This window comes from Cebidichthys violaceus, unplaced genomic scaffold (genome assembly GCF_023349555.1).
Source record: "Cebidichthys violaceus isolate CVI_PGR_0920_01 unplaced genomic scaffold, fCebVio1.0.p SCAF_20, whole genome shotgun sequence".
Lineage (NCBI taxonomy): Eukaryota > Metazoa > Chordata > Actinopteri > Perciformes > Stichaeidae > Cebidichthys > Cebidichthys violaceus.
In genome coordinates this window covers 2,353,690-2,367,390 of record NW_027176373.1, presented here as the reverse complement: position 1 = coordinate 2,367,390, position 13,701 = coordinate 2,353,690, and the positions used below count along the sequence as shown (strand labels likewise).

At 40.5% G+C, this 13,701-nt stretch overlaps 1 protein-coding gene across 1 annotated transcript; it reads left to right on the top strand.

The window, feature by feature from the left end:
- Positions 1-61: 61 nt before the first annotated feature.
- bckdk (branched chain ketoacid dehydrogenase kinase) lies at positions 62-13,499 on the top strand. The gene is made up of 11 exons (XM_068715658.1): positions 62-422; positions 2,602-2,670; positions 2,888-2,998; positions 5,033-5,080; positions 6,980-7,099; positions 7,274-7,372; positions 7,759-7,832; positions 8,308-8,436; positions 9,174-9,263; positions 9,477-9,632; positions 10,694-13,499. Exons 1-11 carry the CDS (start codon positions 177-179, stop codon positions 10,836-10,838), a joined length of 1,287 nt encoding a protein of 428 aa, XP_068571759.1. The 5' UTR covers positions 62-176; the 3' UTR covers positions 10,839-13,499.
- The last annotated feature ends 202 nt before the right edge of the window (positions 13,500-13,701 follow it).

The window sequence follows — 13,701 nt, the reverse complement described above, 5'->3', positions numbered from 1 at the left end:
CCTCTCTGGCCAATGCGCGCAAAGCCCTTTCTGTACCCTCTCTACTGTATCCAGATACGTGCCTTTGTGCACCATTTCGACGCAAACCCAAATGGCCCCGTAGCAACCCTCTAACCATTCAGTGCTAGTACGGGAACAGGGCAGCCCTGTTCACTCACACGGCTCGTCTCCAAAATATGCGTCCGGGCCTGGCGGGTATAGCGGCGGAGATGCTGAGCGGTGCTACCTGCGGTGCCAGGCCGAGGCTCGGCAGCATCCTGCTGGCCAGCCTCACCAAAACAGTGCCGCCGATGTCAGGCATGGGAAGCCGCAGATTTCGCTCCACATCCTCGATGCAGGGGTTCTCAGAGATGGCAAGAGAGCGGTCGAAGACTGTCACGTCGTTTTACCAGCAGTCTGCCATTGACGTTTCCGCAGAGAAGGTAAGAATGTGACGTTTTTGCCGGTGCACTCTCCTGAAACGTTGCTCCTACAACGAGAGAGTAAGCTAGCTGTAGCCGGCTTTAGCTCGATAGTACTGCTAGCTGCTAGCAAGGTTTGTGATGCGTTCATGGACACTGAAAAGACAACGAATACGAATCTTCTTCGTATTTTAACGGTAACTCGGAAATTACGTTAGTACTTGGGACCCGATTTAAAGTAATCCGGAGAAGGCTCTCACCTATAACATATGTGATTCATTTACAAAATGTCGTTATTTCAAATAAAACAAATTGTTAAATCCAGCCTAGCGTTATATCAAACTAAAACATAAGTAGTTACTGTTTGATTATTTTCCAGGACATTGCATTGTTTATGATTATGTGTACGCTTATAATACATATTTATTGTAACTCAAAAGTTGGTAATCCCGTTACGTTAGCTCTAATCGTTTTCCATCGATTTCCTCCCGGAGGCCCTGAATGCATCGCAGGGGTCTTTGTGAGAACATTATGTTTTTAAGCTCGCGACTTTAGTTAATCGCTGACAAAGTGACACCATCATTTTTAGAAGACATTTAGATGATGTCTGGTGTTGACCGCAGAGAAAAGATGTTCAATAGAAAGCTGGGTTTAATCTCGTGTTAAGTTTCAACGATGGAGGTCAAGTTGACCCAGTTTATGATAAGTCAGCAGTTTTATGGCGTTATGTTTTCACGGAAATGTTGTCAATTGTAAATGGCTATTTTGCCATAACTACAGAGAACACACTTTTTTTTCCTTTCTATTTTGTCAAAAAATCTATTCTTTTTCCAAATAGCTTTACTGCTGGGCAAGAATATCAACGCCTCAATAGTTTGTCATATGATTTCCATCTGTCTGTTGAATAACAGCTTTTAGAGAAAAACACACACACAGAGCAAGTGTTTCTTCACAGTTAAAAGAGGAAGGAATTTGCAGCTTTATTTTCAAGCTCACACACTGACGTGAAACACTGCCCTACTCCAACATGGTCATCAGCTGCAAATATGAAAATGTAGTTGTGCAAAGTAATACGACTATTACATGTCAAGTGCAGATAGAGTTGTTAATTTAGGTGCCTTTAGCCACTGATCTCCAAGACCACAATTGTGGCTGATAATAGTCAGCTGCAGTTTTTGGTCATCTGACTAATAGCCACACATTAACCTGGTGCAGAGGTTCCCAGGAAAGGGCTCTTGAGGAGGTCACAAGATGTTTTAAAGGGATTAAAAAAAAAAGGGCGGGGAAACAAAAGATGGACATTGCTGTAGTTGTTCATGGATCTTGTACTTTCCAGTTCTGCAACGAAGCCCTTGAGCAAATCTTTTCACACTGTCACAGCAGAGTAAACAGGGATACAGAGTTCAAAATGATTAACTGTTTGGCTGAGGCGTTCCAGCCAGGCCCCCATGCCTGTAGTACGAAGCAGGATTTTGGGGCTAGCGAGGTAACCTCAGGTTTACTTCTGGTTCACTTCTTACTGGGGGGGATGGCCATGATGACTTATTCTGCACTACCTGATCCCAAGCAGTTTAAGATAACAAATAAACTCCTACAAAAGCACTGGCTCCTAAAATAATATTACACAAATACAAAGGAGTTATAGTACAGTCAAAGTCATAATCCTTGTTGAAAGCAACACAGTTGCAGCTGCCAAATGCAGAAGGACAACTGGTAATAAATCACAGACTGTGTGAATGTGTAAATTGACAGGCTTATAATATCACTGTCCCATCTAGAGCACAAGTAGATCTGACTACGGCTACATTTGTGTAGGCTTATTCCATTAAATTAATGTTTTGCTCTTATGGAACAGAATTAAATGTACTTTTTCTTTTGTGTTTAAACAGTTCTTTTGTTAAATAAAAAAAGGTTTGACAGAAAAACACATACATATTTAAATAAAGTATAAAAAAACGTATATTTCTGGTCTTTGTACTGAAACTTTGGTATAGTTTAAGCACTAGCACTGATAAATTGAACCCAATAATACCCATCCCATGTTATTTATGAATGTGTGTTGGTCAGGAAATGTTTTTACAGCTGTTTCTTTAGTAATTATTGCTCATGGCGGAGAGTCTTTATGGGTCCCACAGTGCCACGTGACCTGCAGTCCTGACTCTAAATGTGTATGTGATCACACGTGTTAATGTCTCCACAGGCCTCCGTGCGACTGACCTTAGCCACCCTGCTGTATTCTGGGAAGTCTCCCGATGGGCACCACATCCTGGTAAATATTTCACCCACATTGAGAGAGAGAACCGCCAGGTTTACCTTTTTTTTTATTGACAAGCTCTTTGATCTGCGTGACTTCTCACTGACTTGCTTTCCACTGTCATCTCTGTGTGTGTGTGTGTGTGTGTGTGTGTGTGTGTGTGTGTGTGTGTGTGTGTGTGTGTGTGTGTGTGTGTGTGTGTGTGTGTGTGTGTCTGTGTGTGTGATCTCAGAGCAGTGCCAAATACCTACACAAGGAGCTGCCTGTACGAATCGCCCATCGCATCAAGGGCTTCCGCAGCTTGCCCTTCATCATCGGCTGCAACCCCACCATTCTGCAAGTGGTAAGAACTCCAATTCACGAGACACAACCAGCTCCGCTCCTTTGCCGCCGTGTTGCAGCTATACATATAAAGTACAGGAGCGTTGGCCATGCAGCAGATTCTATAATAAGAAAGTGACAAGTGGGCCACTGCACAGGAGTATCATGGCTTGACTTTGAATGTTAGCAGGGAAATGCTATCTCAAAGTGCTTTCACACGGTGTCCTCATGCACCCCGATTCACAAGCAATGAAAAGATTTATCAACACAAAAAATGGCCTTGGAGCAACGCCGGCTTCACAGTTTGACTGTTCACTTTGAGTCAATACATTCTCTTTATGCAAAGCTACAATTTGCGGTTGCTCATTCTTAAGTATATAGATCGTCTGCAGATTTAGTGGCAGATTTAAATTATGTCGCCGGCCATAAAACATAAGCACTATTAATGTTGCGGGGCTGCAGACATGGGACTCTTTGTCTAAAAGCACTTAGCATAGATTATACATATTTTTATATCTTATTGACTTCTGTGAATGATACAGTACATTTTGACCTCTTCAGATGTTGTCCTTTGTGCACTGGCAGCAGACGTAACCTTCAGTGTTCCGTTTTTGGGTCAATGTGACGCGACCCATTACCGATAAGGAAGGCTTTTATTTTATAAGAGCGGGGAACAGAGTGAGTTTAAAGAGTTTCAAAGTAGCGCTGGGCCATAATTCAAAATTATAGTTTATCTAGTATTTGATTTAGAGTATATAAAAACCTTGTGGTTATTTTGTATAGATCATTTATTCACTGAATTACCAGAAAACGTGCTATATCGTGATATATATATATATCTCATTATAGATTGAAGATTTTGGCCATTTTGTCAGTTTGCTGAATCCACAAAAAACCTCCTTGTTGTTTTACTTTTTTACTACTCTTTTTTTTCCCCCACTTACCTTTAGTGGGTAAACTCAATGGTATCAGTGTACAGAAAGCACAATGTACCTCATGCAAGGACTTAAGTAACAAGAGAATTAAGATAAGTTGCTGTATGTAGACAGCCAAAATCACAAATGTGATTCATATAATGTGTATATATATATATATATAATATAACATAACATAACATATAATGTTCTCTTGCGTGAAGCAGTGCTACTTACAACCCTTTTTTGAATTTTTTTTTTGCCCGTGACCATTTCTACTTTCAACGCTGTTCTTCAGGAGGAGGTCCCCTCAAAGAGAAATGTCCACAGTGAAGTGTATTGAATTTCCATAGCAACCAGGTCACATTTCCTGGAAAGACACATTGCTGTTGGAAGTTTTCAAATGCCATTTTGGACAAACAAATTCCTTCTAAACCCCCATGTGCAGAGGTGGTTGCGAAAGTCTCACACACAGATGTCTCAGAACTTTTTTTTTTATTATTACTTTATTTTCTTTAAATTTGGTTTAATAGGCTCTGCACTGTTATTTTATTGTATTGTGTATATATTGTGCATTTTCCGTACTTAATATTTGAAGTTCCATCAGATTTCGGACCAACACATGTCATGTTTCTGGTTCGTCTCCCAGTCCTCCGTGTGAGGAACAGTGTTTTTCCCTGCGGTCAAATTCACCGTCTCTGCATTTCTTGTTGATGATGAACTTTCCCCCAGATTCCCTCCTCTCCGGAGCTCCTCTGTGCGGATTACATAATGTGCAGCTCCTTTTGTACGCCACCAGTTGCAATGCAGGCCAGGGCGGCTCGACTCGCTTTATCTAAAGAAAACAATACTCGAGGTTTCAAAAGATACACATCCAGATTATGAATAAAAGTTTGATATAGTCCCGTTATTTGAACTTGAATTTAACTCAGGAACAAAGCTTTTTTTTTTTTCTCTCTGGTAAGGAGTTCAACTTTGTTGGTAACACGTAGAAGCATCCTGAAGTGTTCTGTAACGTTAGCCACATGTGGACATGTGTGGGGCCCAGTCAGGGGGCTGGTGCTGGGGGTGTGATGCTTCATGGTTGGATGGATGATCACAGTCTTAACCACAGCCTCTGTCTCTCTTGTCCTTTCTTGCAGCATGAACTGTATATCAGAGCCTACCACATGCTCATTGACTTCCCCCAGGTGAGTGTCTCACACCCAGACACAGGAAACACACACACACACACACACACACACACACACACACACACACACACACACACACACACACACACACACACAGGGTTCACAAGTTCAATTTCTTCATTTCTTTGGGAGCGGTTTTACTTACGACTAAACAGGAAGTGTGAACGTTTGTTGTCGAGACTTTTCGTCTGCCTGCACGTAGCAGTTCAAGGATTGGTCGATGTGTTCAGCTCTTAGTCAATCTGAATGTGGCCGTCCCAACTCTTTATTTTCAGAATTTTCATTAAATCTAAAGAATAAAAGTGACATCTTTAAATTGCTGATTTGGTCTGATCCAAATTCCCTAAATAGAGATTTGATTCACGGTTATGAATTATCAGAGAAAAGATGCAAACCCACATGTTTGACAAGCTTTATGTTTATTCTTTTACAAACTATTCCCAGTAGCACTCAGAAAAAAAGGATAGTTTAAGAAACTAAATTAAATTTCTTACTGCTATGTGTCACACATTCACTACCAGAGGTTTCATCACAATATGGTATTATGTAGAGTCTTTGGTCAATGATATGATAGATAGATAGATAGATAGATAGATAGATAGTAACTTTATTGATCCCGCGAGGGGAAATTATTTAGTTGCAAGCAGCAACAGGATACAGAAAAAAAAATGCACATTTCAATACACAATATATACAATTATAATAACAGTAAAGATATTATATAAAAAATGCACACTATATAAACAATGAATAGAATAACAGAATAATATTGAATCAACTAAATAAACAGTAGTGCAGAGGTTTAACCAACAGTGAATGATTTGGCCCGAGGTGATTTGTTATACAGTCTTATAGCAGTAGGCAGGAATGTTCTCCTGTACCTGTCCTTATGACAGTGGAGCTGGATCAGTCTGTTGGAGAAAGTGCTCCGCTGTCCCTGCAGTAGGTGGTGGAGAGGGTGGTCCTGGTTAGATATGGATAGTAGTTTCTTCAGTGTCCTCCTCTCCACCACCTGTTCCAGACTGCTGGAACATATTTGCTGGTTTGTTTAAATTCAAGGGTCTACTGTATCATACGGCCGAGGACCGCCGACAATCTTAGTTTCAGGGTTCAGGATGGGTTCAGTTCCAGTAAACATGGAACAGTGTGGAATGTGGGTCGGTCCTCTTCAGTTATTTCTTGGTTGACAGTGACAGTAAATATGACGAGTGTGTCCATGTGGTCCTGTGTCGGCACATGCAGGTGGTGACAGACTGGCTGAACATGTTTTCTGTTTTGCATGGCTCACATTTGTTCCTACGTTTAGACTTATCATTGTGATCCGATAACTCTTTACAGTCTGCTTCACCACACCAGCAGGAGTTGACGATCGATACTTCTGTATTCTGATCTGTAATTTGGGTTGAGAAATACTTTTTTGATCATCAGAGGTGAAAGGATCTTTCATTTGTAAGAACTGAGAGAGCAGTCTGATAACTTTTAGCTCTTCTACACATGCGTTTCTTGCTCCGGGTACTAAAGCAAATAAAGGCTGACTAAAGCACATTGAAAGAGGGTGGAGCTTCCTGTTCTGTGATAGTTGACACGGTGAATTATATTGTTTTTTTTCGTGTACATAATGGGAGATGCCCTTTGATCAGCTGGAAGGCCTTTGTTTCATGGACTCTTTGAGTAAAAGTGTACATATTTCTGTTCTTGTTTAAACAGCAGCATAGGCGCAATATACCATGCTGAATTCATCAAGACAGGCTAACATGGAGGAAGTGTTGAGCTTGCATTGACATCAAATGAATATGTACACATCAGCAAACAAAGGAAGCCTCTTAGTCAAATATGTAAAATGTATAGTTACAAGTAAATAAAATAGAGCGTTTTAATGGGCCGTGCTATCTACAGATCAAGGATCAGGACGTGGAGGCTCGTTTCTGTAAGCTGGTGCAGCAGCTGCTGGACGACCACAAAGACGTGGTCACCATGTTGGCCCAGGGCTTCAGAGAGTGTCGCAGACACATCCAGGTAAGAACACCTTCTGTAGAATCTCCCATTCTTTTGCTCATGAAACCGACTAACCTGGTTTTAAAATCAATGAGTGTAGTTAATGTTTCAGATTTCTGTTTTACAGTAAATTGGTCTTCATTTGATGGCTTTCAATAAGCTATTTTTTGTTTTTATTTTTGCCTGCCATTGCAGGACGAGGCGATCATACGCAGCTTCCTGGATACGACACTGTGCTCTCGTCTGGGAATCCGAATGTTGGCCACGCATCATCTCGCCCTTCACGAAGACAATGTACGTAATTCTGGGATTCAAATTATTTTCAAAGCTTTGGTCTGTGTTGTTTTCCTGGAACGAAATATGAGGAAGTTCGGGGTTGTTGGTTGTCTTAACTGTTCTACAGCATCACATTTTCCAGTCACACCTCTCCGATGGCTCCGATGGTTTTTTTAATCAAACATTAGTTCATGATGGGGAATGCTTTCAGTCATTAGGAAGCATGTGTAACTGATTTCATTCATTAAATAGCATAATCTACAGTATACAGCAGGAGAAAGGAAAATCCCACACATTAAAACCACGGATTGAGATAACTAGTTGATATAAAATAAAAATCATTTTAAAGTTATATTTAAATGAATACAGTTTCTTTCTTTGAATTATTTCCGTTCTTGTTTCAGCCTGACTTTGTTGGGATGATATGCAGACGTCTCTCCCCCAAAAAGATAGTGGAGAAGTGGGTGGACTTTGCCAGGTAAGCGTTCGGTCACGTTGTGTATTTATCACCTTTAGATGACTTTTCCGCTTCTGTATGAGCGTTCTGTTGACTGAGAGAAGTCAGAGTTCAGCTGATAAACTCCCCGGAGCGTACGCTTTTTAGTGCCTGGAGCTGTGACAGAGATATGAGCAATCATCTTTGTTTACCTTCTCTAATCTAATCTAATGACCTTTTTTTTTTTTTTTTGGAATTTTGAATTTTCAAAAAGTTCAAAAGAAAGTTCATACAGTTTGTGGGCTAATAATCTGCTTGAAAATGACAATATATTATTTTCCTTCTTTTCAATCTAGCATAATCATCACAATTTGGGCAATATGACCAAATACCTGCAAAACTAATTCCCATCAGCCTCCGCTGTACTTTGTGTTTACTGCTAATAAGCAAGTGTCGCTAACGCACTAAACCAGGATGGGGACCGTGGTAAACATTAACGGTTCCTCACGTCCACCAGGCGTCTGTGTGAGCACCAGTACGGTAACTCTCCCAGAGTGAGGATCAACGGACACGTTGCAGCTCGCTTCCCCTTCATCCCGCTGCCTCTGGATTACATCCTGCCCGAGCTCCTCAAGAACGCCATGAGGTAACCTTCCCTCATACATACACATGTTGCTCTCGCACATGTGCAGGACTGCACGGTTAATATCATCATGGAGATGAGAGAGTGACACTAAAATAACTGTTGGTGGAATCATCTATGAGAGGCACTTGAGTGTGGCGATGTTAGTCCACAGCGGCCCAATAAAACACAATACATCACATGCTGTCAGGACAGTCCATTTCACACTTTGTTGAACTGCTCTGCAAAATTAAAGTGCTTTAAAGTGAGGTCTTGTTTGGTGAGACTGTACGTAAGAGTCCACACGGCCATGTGTGGCTCATGTAGAGACGCATTCATTCAAACGCAGGTTTATTAAGACAGTAAAACATGTTTTGGCTTGACTCTTCTTTGAAATATGTCTCCTCAGTTATCTACAAATACATCTGCTCAGTAGCCCGCGTCAGCAAATTGTGCCGACGGTGTCACAGAGCTGAGTCCGACTTGTAGTGCACTTGTAATCTAATAATGTGATTTACAGAATATTATCTTTGTTTATACAAAGGACTGAAGCAGACAAAAGAGGTTAGTTAAAAAAAACAAAAAAAAGTCAAGAGCAGTTGTTCAGTCAAGTCACCTAGTGGTTAAATTCAGCATACCAATTTAGTCTGGTGTTTGTCTTAATATCAAATGGTTTGAAAAAAAAATGTCCACAAGCCAACCCTAGAGAAGAGCGTACTTTGCATCTACTCCACATGACATTCATCCATTTGTCTCTTCAGGGCAACCATGGAAAGCCACCTGGACACGCCGTACAATGTGCCCGATGTGGTCGTCACCATTGCCAACAACGACATTGATTTTGTCATCAGGTGAGTGGCTAGATATCTGTTCAATAGCTGCTGGTTTAAAAAAAAGAAGAAGAAAGGACGGCATAAAAAAAGATCCATTGATTCCTTCCCTCAAGTATAAAATCCAGCTTCATCTGTCCTTGTCAGAAACAGGAACATAGGCATGGATTTTACAGGAGCCAACTATTGTGTTGCTAAAAGCTTCCAAAAATAATCCCTTTTTTCTTTTTTAAGGATTTCAGACCGTGGTGGCGGCATACCTCACAATATTCTAGACAAGGTGATGGACTACCACTTCAGCACGGCTGAGGAGAGTGCACAGGACCCCCGAATGAGCAACCTCTTCAACAACATTACCAACAGTGGAAACCAGTCCAGCCCTATGCATGGGTGAGAATCTGAAAGTACAGAATGTTCTTGTTCAGGAAGTGTTGACGAAATGGCATTTAACCGGCCTGTGTGTGACTGTTGAGATGAAGAGGTTTTTGATTTATCTTATGTCTACTCTCACAAAAGCAGTACCACACGTTCTGGCAGTTACACAGTGGAGTCTGGCACACAAAAAAACAAGCAGAAAAAGAATTAAATGATCAGTTGACATGGTGCTATACCATCACCATCTCCATCTGGTGAAAGGCATTTACAGACAGGTGACAAACTAATGGAAAAACCTGAATAAATGAGTGGAGAAACACAAGAAATCACTGAGAATTTAAGCCAATCAGCAGCTGAGCAGCTGTTCTGGAGGTCTTGTGGTGGAGTAATGCCTCACTAACACTCTTTGTGTTTGCTTCTCCTTTGTAACACATCTGTGTTAGCTGGTTAATATGTCAACAACCTGATGATCACGCCTCAGGCCCCATGTAAGTGTCTGGGTAAAAGCCGGTCACTTACGGTAGTTTGATTGATGGTTTCACCCTTCGGCGTTCACTGAAGGCCCGCCCTACTCTGCCCCTGATTGGCTAGTACTCGTTTCTTTCTTTTGCAGAATTTGTTAAGTTTATTGCTGATGACCAAGATTGGTGGAACGTTACTGGGGTTAATGATTGCAACTCAGATTTGGGTCTGAATTATACTCTTTTTTTCTTTTTCTTATTTTCTTCTTTTTTTTGTTAAAATAAGCATTATTGAATGAAAGAAGAAGAAAAACGTCACTATAACAGCTGATTCTAAACTTTTGAACGGTCGTGTATTTTATGTACTCACATTGGTGTCAAGTGGAAAGAGGTGAGAGTGGAGTTTTGGTTTCATTAAGTCATGACATCCATGCCATCTTATTATGCCTGTATTTCATAGCCACCGGTATTTACCTGCAGGTGGCATTTCACAGTTCTGCACAGAACCGGCCCTCCACTTCATCCACCCTCGGGTTTTACACACAACAGATACTTTTCAACCACCGTGCCTCACTGTCACGTTAACCCCGCTGTCTGTGTCTTTGTGCCATGCAGGTTTGGTTTCGGCTTGCCCACGTCCAGGGCCTATGCGGAGTACCTGGGCGGCTCTCTGTCTGTGCAGTCTATGCAGGGCATCGGCACCGACGTCTACCTGCGTCTGCGCCACATAGACGGCAAAGGAGAGAGCTTCAGAGTGTAAAGCACCCCCGTTAGTCATCCTTGTAGATCCCAAACAAGGAATCGGGCCTTGCAGGAGTACAGAGGGTTCCCCACCAGGAAAGCTGGCATGAACTACAGGACTTTGGTCCACAAAGTGATAGTCTACACACAGTATTTTGGCAGAAACCTCCTAAATTCACCAACCCACTACTTGTTCTCTTTTTCTTTTGCCTTAGACTGATTATAAGCTATGTTAGCTCTCAAGTTGATAATATGGGTTGTTTTTCCTTTGTGTATTGTACCCTGTGGCCCATGTGAATGTTGAAGGTTATCGGGACAAACTGTGCATGGTAGTGGACATGGATGTTAATGTGGAAGGAAGGAAGGAAGGAAGGAAGGAAAGGAAAAAGAGCTTCAGTTTTAAAGAAGCTCAATTTGAAGTTACTTGTCGCATAGCCTCAAAATAAATAGACGTTTTGATGATTCAATGTTTCAAATGAAACTTCTGAGACACTCCAGCGACCCTGTCAAAATCTCCACAAAGTACACAAAGCATGTTCCGTGATGATCGAGAACCTTCCAGTACATTATCAGTTATAAATCAAAGGTCTATAAGGGAAAACGGCAGTGCACAAGAACATCGTCAGTGTCCTCGGCATGTGCTGTAATCCTCAACTCTTGACAAACTATAGCCATATTCTACAAAACCGGCTGAGTTCAGCTCAGAAATCATATTTAAAAAAAAAAAAAGCCAAAACAGCAAAAGCTCCTTAACAGATTTCATGCATGCCACAAAGAACATCTTTGTTCAGTGGCCATTTTGTGGAGTTTTTAGGCAGGGAAGCCAACCGAGGTGTTCAGTTGCCTTACTGTGTGACGCTAGTCCTTCATCCGCATGCCGACTTTTCTTGTTTTCTTTTTGTTGCCTTTTATCGTTCACACAAATGCACACTGTCTATTGTTTAGATTTCCCGCTCAACACGTATCGCCTATCACAACAGCTTTTGACTTAATTTTAAAGAAAAGTAACAATATACCAGAGAAGTATTGTTAAATATTGTCCTCTTTTTTTTCAATTTTATCTGACTAGAGATGTTTGTTTTTTTTAGAAAGTGTGTCAGTGGTTTGAGTTTGCTGTCTTTTTTGAAAATATTTTTGTATAAGAACACATTTCAAGATGGGTCAACTTTTGCACTGTTAAAAATGGAAGTTCAGATAAGCTGAGGTTTCTAGTCATTAAAGTGCATTTACTCCAGATCACAACTTAACTGACCTGAAACATGTCATCTATCCAAGTCGGTTTCAGTCATTCCTCTCAACCTGAAGACGTACAGATGAGTACAAAAACGAAAGTAAATCATTAATTTCTCACACATCAAATTGTTGCTCTCAAACTAAAAAATGACAAAAATATTTAAGTTGTGATCTGAAAATAATTGATTAGCACTCCCTGGCCTTTCTGAGTTTCCAGTTTGAGTTTGTTGAGTCAAATGTTGCAGTTCAGAAAGTAACTGAAACAAGGTCATGAAATTTGCCACAATAGATAACCACCTCAAGCACTCCTCACATTTTGTTGAACATTCCACAGTGGGCACCAGTTGTCATGCAACAGAATTTTCACTTTTATCACAATTTATCTGTTTGGAGTATTTTTAAATTTATGAACTTTGTAAACCAACATTTTATTTTAAAGCTACAAAAGCTTTAGAAATTGGATAGTCTACCTAATGGGAAAATGGGTCACTTTTTTTTTTGCCATTGAAAACCTATAAATGTTTTTTTTTTATCTTACAAATTCAGTAACTTGGATTTGCACTCTTAACAAAATGCAAAATGAGTTTCCTTGAGTTGAAATTTTCAGCTTGTGAGACATCGTGAAAGCATAAGTGAACCAGTCATGTCCGTCGTAAGATATATCCAAACGTAATCTAATTTAATTTGTAAAAGGCTCGTATTTATTTTGACATGAAACTAAATTAACCCTGTCTAATTGGCTGTTCCAGAGTGACGTAGAACGGCCTGTATTATCTGTACCTGTATTCTTGCTGAGGCTGTGTATGAATTAATGTGTTTATTGTGGCTTTGAAGGTTTTGACAATGTAGTATATATGTAGCTTATGCATGTAAAGCAAAGGGGGGAGTTAATACCACATAGCTGCCAGACGCAGGTAAACAATGGTTGAAGATTTGCATCCCTTTTCAGACATATTAAGATTTTACCATCATCCTTTCTGAGATTTTCTTCTATTCCAAATTGTTGCTGGTAAAATGTTGAAGGCGGTTTGTAAATTTTGAATTTGGCTGCCTGACTGTAGCATGGAAATCTTGTCTGCCCTCTGCTGGACTAAAAAGAATGTGCAGGCAGACTCTAAAATATTATTCGTTGTGGATTGGATAGGGTTGGGTGGGTGCAGCGTATCTTAGTTTTAGAAGGGGAAGAGCGCCTACAACATATCAGGTCATTTCTATTTTCCTGGTTTCTGATTTTGTAATTTTTGCAAATAGAAGTGAGACTCAACAACAAAAGATAATTTCATGATCATCTCCAATACAAAGCCAAATATTGGAGTCACGTTACTGACTAACCGTGCTGCCATGGAGTGTTTTGTCTCCTAGACTGAAATTGGTTTCAAAAGGTTTTTTTGGTTGTGTTCTCTGTGACTCTGTATAGACATTAAATTGTACTTGGTTGGAACTTTGAGTGAGATCTTAATTTTGTTTTGGTAACTTATTTGTGATCAATCTGTTGAATTTTCAGTTTTTGTAAAATATGAAAGTATCACATATTTGGTCTCACACTTGTCAGGAAGGGGAAGTTACTGTTGTCACGAGTCTTACAGCTATTTAAGGAAGAATTTAAATATTTTCACACTATGTGAAAAGGGTATTAAGTCATAACATAG

What these genes read in the sequence shown, in the direction of transcription:
- bckdk (XM_068715658.1), top strand. Translation starts at nt 177, where the DNA reads ATGCGTCCGGGCCTGGCGGGTATAGCGGCGGAGATGCTGAGCGGTGCT. An exon ending in AAGTGGGTGGACTTTGCCAG is followed by an intron (nt 7,833 to 8,307) that starts GTAAGCGTTCGG and finishes CACGTCCACCAG; the next exon opens with GCGTCTGTGTGAGCACCAGT. An exon ending in GACATTGATTTTGTCATCAG is followed by an intron (nt 9,264 to 9,476) that starts GTGAGTGGCTAG and finishes TTCTTTTTTAAG; the next exon opens with GATTTCAGACCGTGGTGGCG.